Raw genomic sequence first — 12,611 nt, forward strand, 5'->3', positions numbered from 1 at the left:
CTTAGGGTTCCGGGATAGGACCGATAATGGGCTCAGTCAAATGCAAGAGACATGCAAGGAAGGAAGGAATAGAGCTCCACTAGTGTGATAACGTATAACACTGGCTTTATTCCAAATTCCAAATTACATCACACTCACATGACATCAGTTGGATATTCGCACGACCGGAGGTGTGTACCCATCGGGACCCGTATCCTGACTCCACGCCGAGGATCACGCCTTCCGGGTGCTCACACTCCTCGTACACTTCGACTTGGTTACGCCGCCTGGCCACGCCCCGCCGCGTTTCGTACTTCCGACTTCCTCACGGGGGCGTGGCCGCGGCGGTATGGAAGCAAACTAAATACCTACGACTCTCCGCCCATCCGGGCGGGGCCGTGGTGTACCCAATTTGTCAATGGCTAAGCATTTCCTGTTCCGGACGGACACCAATAGACGCGGTTGCCTAGCAACCAGGGCTCCCGTGAATATTTGCCAAATCTTTCTCACGCCCGCTCCCAGTACCAAATTAAGGAGACTACATTGCGCCTCGCATAGCTTATCGGCTCTCAAACTGGAGATCATGGTAACCACGGGAAATGAGGCATCTCACTTTGAACAGGGGAAATGTGTAACGCCATAAACTGTGCTGCACTTCATAATTCCTAATGATACCATATAGTGAATTATAATAAATGCACACATCATTCAACAATAATATTAGCACCACTGTTGTCATTGTACCTCAATCCAACCAGAAACACTAATAGAATTAAAATAAACTAATATATCATATATCACATATACCATCTTCTCTAAAATATATATGAATATACAGATAAATATGGATAAATGAATAAAATAGATAAAGTAGATAAAATACAAGATCATCAAAAATAGTTCAGAAAACATTTTAAAATATTTTTAAAATATTCCAAATACTAACATATAACCAACGAAAAAGGAAAATGATACCTAATTAATTAAAAATCACTAATAAAACAATTTAAGTCCAATTCGATGTTTAGGCCAATCGGGCTGAGAGATTGGGTCATATATATCCATTTAGTTTCGCACTTGGACAACTCTCTCACCCAATTGGCCCCCCTCCATGATGGTGTGACACGTTCTATGCCCCAGAACTGTAGGCAACTTGGGTCACGTTGGTGGTGTGACCGGAAATGAGCCGGCACACTGTGTTCTTTTTTACCTTTATTGATGTTCGAGATATGCTCACCAACCCTTATACTCAGGGTACGTTTTGTGTGGCCTATATATATTAGCTTGCAAGGACACATTAGTGCGTAAACCACATGGGTGGTATCGCACGTGATTAAATGTTTAACATCAAACTCGTTATCAATAGCCGGCACATAGAAGGAATCCCGTCTTCTCAGGTTCATGGTAGTGAAGGAACACGTCCTGCACCTCCCACACATATGGAACCCTCGTCGACCTGGGAAGAAGGAGGTATTTGGTGCATCAAGCACCTTTTTTACGACCCTATCACCGAAATTCGGGGCTTTCCTATATATGAAATTAGGGACCTCCGGCAGAACAGGGCCCAATATAGTGTCAATGCGCAGAATGTGCCAATGTGATTTGAATATGGCCTCTACCTTCTTGTAATCCTCGGAATAATCGGATAAGAAGCTCCATTGCTTGTCATCCGACTCACCCCGGGACCTCGTAATATTCTGCAGGCATGTAGACCTAGGGATCTCTAAAATGTTCTTTATCTCCCTATCCAAGGTCTCTTCTTTATAGCCTTTTTGGACAAATCTATCCTTCAATACACCTGCTTGAGACACAAAATCCTCGTCAAGCGTGCAATTGCGTCTCACCCGCATAAATTGCCCGCGCGGGATATTGCGTAGCCAGTTTGGATGGTGGCCGCTCTGAATTGATAGATAACTATTCCTGTCGGTGGCTTTAAAAAAGACAGTTGTAGTTAGCTTCCCCAATACTTTTTTAATATTCACATCCAAAAAATGGATTTCAGATTGACTCCAATGGAAATCCAATTGGATGTTGTTGGGGTTATTATTCAGATGACTCATGAACTCGACCAAAGACTGCTCCGTGTCGTTCCAGATAAATATAATATCATCAATAAATCTCCTATAGTAGAGAAGGGCCGGCCTCTCTCTACTAAAGATGTACTTATCTTCCCATTCTGCCATAAAGAGGTTGGCGAGGCTGGGAGCGAACTTCACTCCCATAGCCACGCCCCTCTTTTGGCTATAGAAGTTTTGCTGATACCAAAAGTAGTTATGCCCTAGACAAAAGTCTAGGGCATTACGAATAAACACCTTTTGGTCAAATGGCAGATCATCACGCTTGCTCAAAGCCCAATTCAATGCTAGTAGGGCATCATCATGTTGGATGATGGTATAAAGGGACGACACGTCCGCCGTCACTAAAAAGGCGGACGAGTCGTCCCCCAAAACCACATCATCCAAAGACATGAGCAAATCCTTGGTATCCTTCAAAAAAGCCCTTGTACTCATCACACTAGGCTGTAGGAAGGTATCCAAGTATTGACCCAATCTTGCACATACTGACCCAATGCCGTTTACTATTGGGCGCGGCGGTGGACATTCAGAGTCTTTGTGGACCTTTGGGAGCGTGTACACTATAGGTATGCGGCAGGCACTAGGTGTCAGAAAGTTTTTCTCCTTCTTGGTTAAAACATGCTTTGTATAGCCTTGCTGCACCAAGGTTTTCAGATCCATTACAAAGTAGTCCCCTATCGGATCCTTTGGCAATAACCTATATGTTGTCCTGTCTGCCAGCATCTCCCGTAATTGGTTATGGTACATCTCCTGGTCCATTATGACTACTCCGCCTCCCTTGTCTGCCGGTCGGATAATAATATCCTTCCGTTCTTCAAGGGCGTCAAGACCTTCCTGTATGTGCATACTCTTTCTTTTCACTGAATGGTCAATAGGCATTGTTTGGAGATCCCTCAGTACCAAATTTCTGAACACCTCCACTGATTGGTTGTTCCTTACTGGGGGATTCCAAATTGATTTGTTCCGCAAACCACTATTAACCATGCCAGTGACATTGGTATTGCTTACAGATGTGATGGGATTATTGATAAGATATTTTTTGATGTTTAATTTACGTATATACTTATGGGTATCAATATACGTATTAAATTTATTGATGGTACATCTTGGAGCACACTTGAGGCCTTGGTCAAGAACATATAGCTCCTTGTCAGATAAACTTACTGAGCTGATGTTATAAATCCCCTGACCTATCGTTCCCGTCTTCTTTTTCTGGAGCTGGATTCGTCTTCCCGCTCTGACTCCTCGTTAGGGTTTGTGTTTGGATTGGTGTTTCCACGGTATTCTCCCTGGTAACCTCGGGTTTGAGGCCGATGTCGACCTCTCCCCCTCCCCCTGCCCCTCCCTAAAAAAGGTTGGTTCCGGGGGGTTTCCCCTGCATTATTACCTAACCCACTCAGTGGTTGGTAATGATTGTAGGTGTTAACTTGGTTCCCATGGGGATTACCTCTCGTGTTGCCCCTATTACTACAGCTTCTCCCTCTTTCCTTATTCTGTCCCCTAATAGGGGGACCTGTCCAACGTTGCACACCAAGGGGAGTCCCCGTTTGGGTCCAGGTTTTACCATTTGTAGTAGGAGTTCCAGGTTCCTCCGACCGCGGAGGGTTAGCAGAGGGACCTGCAGACGGCTCTCTAGTAGGAACCAGAGGGGTAGGTTTAGTACTACCTGCAATATTCAGGTCAGCTTGCCAGCAGTATACCTGATTGGATTTAAAATCTTTTAAATCCCTGTTGAATTTTTTGACTTTTTTCTGTTGTGTTTCCTTGTCAATCTTATCTAATTTGGACTTAGTTCTCTCATTAAACTCTTTAATTTCTGTTGTTTCCTGAACTTTCTCTATTTTTTTCTGTAATTCTATAATTTGGTTATTAATGATCTCCATTTTTCTTTTTTTCCTTTTGAGGATTAGGGTTTGTAAACCTATACCTGCTTGATGAAAAAATGTGTACCACTCTTTAATGGACTCTTCATCCATGAGACCATCCTGGGGGGCAACATCCCATCTTAGGCCTCTATTAATCAAACCCTCCGAGAGGTAGAATTCGATGGTATTGATGTCCCACCAGGTTCTCACTTGCTTTTCTAATGTGAAAGCTAGAGTTTTCAGGGTAGATGAAATATCCTCGTCAGGTGTTGCCACCTGATTGGCACTAAAAATATTCTTAAGATCCAGTTGTCTGGACCCCAAGAATTTTATAGCGTCCATAGCAGCTGGGTAAGAAAAAAATATATGTATAAACTGCTTACACACAACCCGAAACCAACACTAGTTTGCAAGCAACCAAGCGCTTAGAGAGGATGACTACCTCTAATACGGTGTGATAACAGATGCTGCTACTTAATAAAATTGCATGAAATAGGAGAATATGTGTAAATACAAACAGTATGTAAATACAAAAAATTCTAGTAGCGCAAACAAGAATGATAAGCTCACTCCCCAATCACAATCACTGAAAACTTAATAAAACTTAATAAAATCCAGTATAGGCTGTATAAATTAAAATATAATAGTCCCAACATGGATCAGTCCACCAAAGCAGCGTAGAAAAACGTATGACAAATAGCGATATTCCACACTGGTGTCTCCCTTGAGAAATCCTAATCTGTGCAGAAATAAAGGATCACCTTGACCACCACCACTGTGCTCTGAAGGGGGGAAGGTAATGCACACTCACCGACTTCACTGGCCCAGTGATTCTCACCACTGAGCAAACAAGCCACAATACAGTCACTTCCACTCAGGACTCCGGATTGGGACCAATCAGACCAATGACAGGCTCAGCTGCATCCACTTAGGGTTCCGGGATAGGACCGTGGCTATGGGAGCGAAGTTCGCTCCCAGCCTCGCCAACCTCTTTATGGCAGAATGGGAAGATAAGTACATCTTTAGTAGAGAGAGGCCGGCCCTTCTCTACTATAGGAGATTTATTGATGATATTATATTTATCTGGAACGACACGGAGCAGTCTTTGGTCGAGTTCATGAGTCATCTGAATAATAACCCCAACAACATCCAATTGGATTTCCATTGGAGTCAATCTGAAATCCATTTTTTGGATGTGAATATTAAAAAAGTATTGGGGAAGCTAACTACAACTGTCTTTTTTAAAGCCACCGACAGGAATAGTTATCTATCAATTCAGAGCGGCCACCATCCAAACTGGCTACGCAATATCCCGCGCGGGCAATTTATGCGGGTGAGACGCAATTGCACGCTTGACGAGGATTTTGTGTCTCAAGCAGGTGTATTGAAGGATAGATTTGTCCAAAAAGGCTATAAAGAAGGGACCTTGGATAGGGAGATAAAGAACATTTTAGAGATCCCTAGGTCTACATGCCTGCAGAATATTACGAGGTCCCGGGGTGAGTCGGATGACAAGCAATGGAGCTTCTTATCCGATTATTCCGAGGATTACAAGAAGGTAGAGGCCATATTCAAATCACATTGGCACATTCTGCGCATTGACACTATATTGGGCCCTGTTCTGCCGGAGGTCCCTAATTTCATATATAGGAAAGCCCCGAATTTCGGTGATAGGGTCGTAAAAAAGGTGCTTGATGCACCAAATACCTCCTTCTTCCCAGGTCGACGAGGGTTCCATATGTGTGGGAGGTGCAGGACGTGTTCCTTCACTACCATGAACCTGAGAAGACGGGATTCCTTCTATGTGCGGGCTATTGATAAGGAGTTTGATGTTAAACATTTAATCACGTGCGATACCAACCATGTGGTTTACGCACTAATGTGTCCTTGCAAGCTAATATATATAGGCCGCACAAAACGTACCCTGAGTATAAAGGTTGGTGAGCATATCTCGAACATCATTAAAGGTAAAAAAGAACACAGTGTGCCGGCTCATTTCCGGTCACACCACCAACGTGACCCAAGTTGCCTACAGTTCTGGGGCATAGAACGTGTCACACCATCATGGAGGGGGGCCAATTGGGTGAGAGAGTTGTCCAAGTGCGAAACTAAATGGATATATATGACCCAATCTCTCAGCCCGATTGGCCTAAACATCGAATTGGACTTAAATTGTTTTATTAGTGATTTTTAATTAATTAGGTATCCTTTTCCTTTTTCGTTGGTTATATGTTAGTATTTGGAATATATTAGAAATATTTTAAAAATATTTTAAAATGACAACAGTGGTGCTAATATTATTGTTGAATGATGTGTGCATTTATTATAATTCACTATATGGTATCATTAGGAATTATGAAGTGCAGCACAGTTTATGGCGTTACACATTTCCCCTGTTCAAAGTGAGATGCCTCATTTCCCATTGGTTACCATGATCTCCAGTTTGAGAGCCGATAAGCTATGCGAGGCGCAATGTAGTCTCCTTAATGTGGTACTGGGAGCGGGCGTGAGAAAGATTTGGCCAATATTCACGGGAGCCATGGTTGCTAGGCAACCGCGTCTATTGGTGTCCGTCCGGAACAGGAAATGCTTAGCCATTGACAAATTGCGTACACCACGGCCCCGCCCGGATGGGCGGAGAGTCGTAGGTATTTAGTTTGCTGCCATACTGCCGCGGCCACGCCCCCGTGAGGAAGTCGGAAGTACGAAGCGCGTCGGGGCCAGGCGGCGTAACCAAGTCGAAGTGTACGAGGAGTGTGAGCACCCGGAAGGCGTGATCCGCGGCGTGGAGTCAGGATACGGGTCCCGATGGGTACACACCTCCGGTCATGCGAATATCCAACTGATGTCATGTGAGTGTGATGGAATTTGGAATTTGGAATAAAGCCAGTGTTATACGTTATCACACTAGTGGAGCTCTATTCCTTCCTTCCTTGCATGTCTCTTGCATTTGACTGAGCCCATTATCGGTCCTATCCCGGAACCCTAAGTGGATGCAGCTGAGCCTGTCATTGGTCTGATTGGTCCCAATCCGGAGTCCTGAGTGGAAGTGGCTGTATTGTGGCTTGTTTGCTCAGTGGTGAGAATCACTGGGCCAGTGAAGTCGGTGAGTGTGCATTACCTTCCCCCCTTTAGAGCACAGTGGTGGTGGTCAAGGTGATCCTTTATTTCTGCACCGATTAGGATTTCTCAAGGGAGACACCAGTGTGGAATATCGCTATTTGTCATACGTTTTTCTACGCTGCTTTGGTGGACTGATCCATGTTGGGACTATTATATTTTAATTTATACAGCCTATACTGGATTTTATTAAGTTTTATTAAGTTTTTAGTGATTGTGATTGGGGAGTGAGCTTATCATTCTTGTTTGCGCTACTAGAATTTTTTGTATTTACATACTGTTTGTATTTACACATACTAGTGTTGGTTTCGGGTTGTGTGTAAGCAGTTTATACAATAGTACCTTATTGTTAGTGGGAGGATTAGTGGAAGGAATAGTACCCTTTTGTTAGTGGGAGGAATAGTACCCTATTGTTAGTGTCAGGAATAGTACCCTATTGTTAGTGAGAGAACAAGTACCCTATTGTTAGTGGGAGGAATAGTACCCTATTGTTAGTGGCAGGAATAGTATCCTATTGTTAGTGGGAGGAATAGTACTCTATTGTTAGTGGCAGGAATAGTACCCTATTGTTAGTGGGAGGAATAGTGCCCTATTGTTAGTGGGAGGAATAGTACCCTATCGTTAGTGGGAGGAATAGTACCCTATTGTCAGTGGGAGGAATAGTGCCCTATTGTTAGTGGGAGGAAAAGTACCCTATTGTTAGTGGGAGGAATGGTACCCTATTGTTAGTGGCAGGAATAGTACCCTATTGTTAGTGGGAGGAATAGTACCCTATTGTTAGTGGGAGGAATAGTACCCTATTGTTAGTGTGAGGAATAGTACCCTATTGGTAGTGGGAGGAATAGTGCTCCATTTTTTGGTGTTAGTGGAAGGAATAGTGCCTCATATTAGTAAAAAGATTAGTTCCCTAAGAGCCAGATAAAAGGCCAGCAAAGGGCCACATCCGGCCCACATGGAGAACCCTGCATTAGAGTAACAAAACCTTCTGCAAGAAGCACCCCCTAAATACTTACCTGAGCCCAATCTTAATCCAGCGATGTACACAAGAGAGGAGGCTCTCCCGACTCTCTCCCTCTCTCTCTCTCCTCATTGGACAGAGGGTCATTGGCTCCTGCTGCTGTCAATCAAAGCCAGTGAGGAAGGTGCATGGGGTATGCTTTGTGTGCATCACGACCTTGTTATTCCCACATACATATCATTTTCCTCCAAACTTTAAAAACATACTGGTAGCTGGCTTACACCCAACTGACCCACACTGTTTATATGTCTGTGAGCTCAGATTGTGAACTCTCTGGAGCAGGAATTGATGTGTATAGTCCATCTAAAAAGCCCTGCAAATGCATTAGTGCTACAATGTAAATAATTTAACAAATAAAATGAAAAGCTTACAACTGATCACAAAAAAATGAACAAAAAGTACAACAAATGCATTGTGAAATGTCAATTAATTAAATGACATTTCAATTACATCAGTCCATCAGAGTGATCATTTGTTGAGTATTTAGATCACATGGGAATACCGACCAAAACAATACTTTGGAAACAAGGGAAGGAGCACACACACACCCTTAACAAGAAATTCAGAACTTTCCCAAACAATTCATTTACCATACTTGTCCAGTAATTCTCAGTTCTGCTAGGGTCCTTTCACACAAGCTTTCCGCTTGGCAGACTCCGGTTTGCTCAGCGGAGATTGATCCGCCGATCCCCGCTGAGCAGGCAGATGACAGCCCCGTCTCTGCTTACTTTGCAGGGACAGAGCTGTTAGTACCCCGCTCTCCTCTATGGGAGATCGGATGAAAACGGACCACCTGTCCGTTTTCATCTGATCCTATCCGCTCCTCCAGATGGATGGAAAATAGGGTTTCCATCCGTCTGGATTTCATGGACATCTGATCGAATAGCAGCGGGTGTCCGCGGAGATGTCTGCGGAGGTACATGGAGCATCTGATCAGGTCCTCCTGAAAAACTGACAGGCGGCCCTGATCGGAAAGCCCGTGTGAAAGGGGCTTTAGAGTGTGTACCCTTTTACAAACATTGTATATGCATTACACTTTACCTTGACATGGCATACCTTTAGTAAGCTCTATTTATGTATAAATGTCCTCCAAACAATCTTTATCAGATACTGTACCTCTGATAATTGCATTGTGACATATGACAGCAATGTATGAAAATATTATTATGTTTGTGACTTACAGATAATTTCTGGAGAGTCAGCTTTACAGACGTCCATGTATCCAATCTTCTGTCCAATATGATTATGAATTTTACATCATTCTCATGTTTACTAGAAATCAAAGAAAACATGTTTGACAAATGTTGCCGATTATTTAATAATTAACAAGTGGTAAACCTCATTTTTCAAGCTTAAACAATTCTGGACAAAACATGATTTTTGTTACAGTTTTGACCACAGAGGTCTTTTATCCCATGTACTGTACCCATAACAAGGAATAATTAGCAGATTTTACATCTGGCTATTTTCAGTAGAACTATGCCTTATCAGGATCTGCAGTCATCCCCCCCCCCCCAGCTCAACTAAGACAAGCCATTAGATGATTCCATTTTCTTTCCTTCCACCACAGGTGGTAGGAAAGAAAATCGCTTAATTTTCCCATCCACACTTTCAGTCCTCCCACAGTGCTATTGTGTTCTGCTGGTAGGGAGCGTTCTCGGAGGGCAGCACACAATTATTAATGCTAGTGACTATAGCCGCCGGCAGTAATCACATGTAAAAAATAATTTAGCCATGGTTTTCAACATTTAAGTTCTTTAATTAATATACAATTGCAATTCTATTTTAATATTTCCTATGGCAATCTATGTTAAGATCCATAGATACAGTATATCACTAAATATATTCAAGGCACCTAAGAGCTCTACTGTATATTTCCATGCTGCTACTTGTATTTTTTTCCTTTTGTCAATTTCTACAACATTTCTATGATGAAAATTTCAATAAATATATATAAAAAAAAAACCTGACAGGCTGGATCGACTTGGGTACAACCAGCCTGTCCATAGATGGACCGAATCTCAGCCGGTACCTGCTGAACCAGCAAATATTTGATCCACCTATCGCCAGCTTAACATACCAAAGCAGCACATGCACGGTGAAACAGACAAACTCTAAATTTAGGTTGACTTTAACTGATTATTTAGGCCTTGGGAAGGCATAGGAGCAGGGCCCGCCCTACCATGGGTCCCTCTGGGTCCATTGGACCCAGGCAGAACTTGGAGAGCGGAAGCAAATTGCCGCCTAAGATTTTTTTTTCAGCAGTTTTTTGTGTCATCAGTTTGCGGCGCCTTTACGGGTGGCATTTCACTATCTCATACTGCCGCCTGTAGTGCAAACTGATGAGTATGAGGAGGTGGAGCGTCACCTCCTGGGAACGTCTCACGTAATTGTGGTGTGCGCAATGACAGACATCAGTGCACTCCATATCATGCAGGGCAGGCTGGATCTTCTAGGATGGTGGCCACTGCAGACACAGTAGTGACAGGAGGACTGAGGACAGACATGGATGTTTCGTGGACTGGTCTGGTGGTGAGTTATGGAAGAAGATAACAGTATATAAAATATTTTCTAAATGTTATATTTATATATAATGATGGATGTGGGGGCCTTTTGGTGGGCATGTTTTTTTTTTTTTTTTTGGGGGGGGAGGGGGGCAGCATTTCATTCTTGGACCCAGGCACCCGAATGTCTTAGGCCAGCCCTGCATAGGAGGGAGCAATGAAGACAACTAAGACTTGCCAATCTCATATAAAAATGCAGGAATGTGGTGCTCTAGCTCTGGGTCATATGGTCTGTTGTTACGATGGTCATGTACTGGACCACTTATATCAGGAGAGGCTTCAGTTGAAGTAAAAGACTTTGCCAATGACGATGCCCACACCACATAGCTGTAGCAGAACTAAAGAACTATGGCTTTAAAAGAAATAGGGTTACCGACACCCCCCTTAACCTTCCCATCTGAAAAACAATAACAGACCTTCAGATCAGTGGGCAACCTCCTCCTCAGCTGCAACTTATGCCATCTACTCTTAGGTTTTCAAGTAGACAGGTTTTTCATTAGGGTCTTGCAAGAAAACACCCATGCACAATACAACAGTCATTCAGCTCAGTAGAGTGGGCTGTAAGAGCCACAAAAGCTGGAATAGCAAAATGTCATCCACTGATCTGAGGTCTTTTGGGGCATTTATGTATGGAAGATGGAGTGAGAGGGTAGGTAGCCCTATTAGATTCAAAACTCCAGTGATCCTTAAACATGCTATCTTTAGGTCACTTGACCCTGAACCAGAGCACGATGGCACTTGCCATTTATAAATGATAAGTATATTTCTACTGCCTTTATCCACTTAGTTTGATCCACTTTAAAGATTTATGTGCCTCTTTGTGCTGTAAAATACCCAACTGTCATAGCTGCAGAGAATCTTCAACATACATGGATATCTCTGTGTGCAATAATAAAATATTCCAGGGCTGCACAATTTTAAGTTTGTAATCTAAAAAACCCATTTTAGGTTTTGGAATAGCTGTGGTGGAGTTTAAAGTATCAAACATGAATACGCCTGTCCTCTGAAAATATGTAATAAGGTCTGGACTTTCACCAGACATGGAAAATATGAGGCCATGCCCTCACTGATCAGCTAGAACAAGCACTTTGGTATGAGTAGTCATTCATATCATGTACAAGCTTGTATTTACTTCCCATTTAAGACACTTATAGTGTTTCTGGCATGTTAACCTCACTCATCTCTACCATTTACTTCAGAGCAGCCTGATATAAAAAGGACATATTTAGGTTCATTTAATAAAGTATTACAAAATGCAGCAACCAAATAGTAACCATCACTTAACCATTGTGGAGTAAACTGGTTGGTTGCAAAGAGGCACTGAACTCTTCACATCATCATTATCCTTTTCATAACCATAAGGCAAGCCATAGATGATTCCATTTTTTCCTTCCATCATGGGTGGAAGGAAAGAAAATCACTTAATTCCCCCATCAACAAATTCAGTGTTGATGGGGGAATCCCCCTCCCAAAGCACTATTGTATTCTGCCAGTGGGGGGCGCCGGGAGCCTTCCTGGCTGGCAGAACACAATGATTACTGCTAGCGGCTAAAGCCACCAAACAGTATTCGCATGCAAAAAGTCTGATAGACTAGTCGTGCCCAAGTCAATGGATGGACCCAGATAGCAAGGATAACATGCCACAAGTTTGAGGCAGTGTTGAATTGTAAGTCTGTTAACTTGCTGCATGTTTTCACTGGCAAGTTGTACACTTGCAGAGCACTTGAGGCACAAGTTCTAGATGACATGTTTTCAATTTGTAGCAAATTTGCATAGCAAGTCTCTAGCAAGAGCAAAGTTGCAGTGGTGAGTCTACAGCAAGATCTCTGCAAGTCACAGTGACCCTGTGGTGGGATGACTATTGCACAACATTACTGAACCAGAACTTGCAGCAGACTTGCAGAATGTTTGCAAAGAAAGTTGATCTGGAGTCATGCAATGCAGACTTGTTGTAATTGTACAATAAACTTGTAAAGCCTGGCAAGTCTAG

The 12,611-nt window shown here is 43.0% G+C and overlaps 1 protein-coding gene across 2 annotated transcripts in view; it reads right to left on the reverse strand.

Annotated features, from left to right (window-relative positions):
* The window catches only part of MCF2 (MCF.2 cell line derived transforming sequence), a 225,212-nt gene that overhangs the window by 152,240 nt on the left and 60,361 nt on the right, over window positions 1–12,611 (reverse strand). For both annotated transcript variants that reach the window (XM_082262980.1, XM_082262979.1), the window contains exon 4: window positions 9,239–9,329. In XM_082262980.1, the coding sequence (XP_082119106.1) occupies window positions 9,239–9,329 (91 nt within the window). The remainder of the gene's footprint in view (window positions 1–9,238; window positions 9,330–12,611) is intronic.

This window comes from Pelophylax lessonae, assembly GCF_965119305.1.
Source record: "Pelophylax lessonae genome assembly, chromosome: 7".
Lineage (NCBI taxonomy): Eukaryota > Metazoa > Chordata > Amphibia > Anura > Ranidae > Pelophylax > Pelophylax lessonae.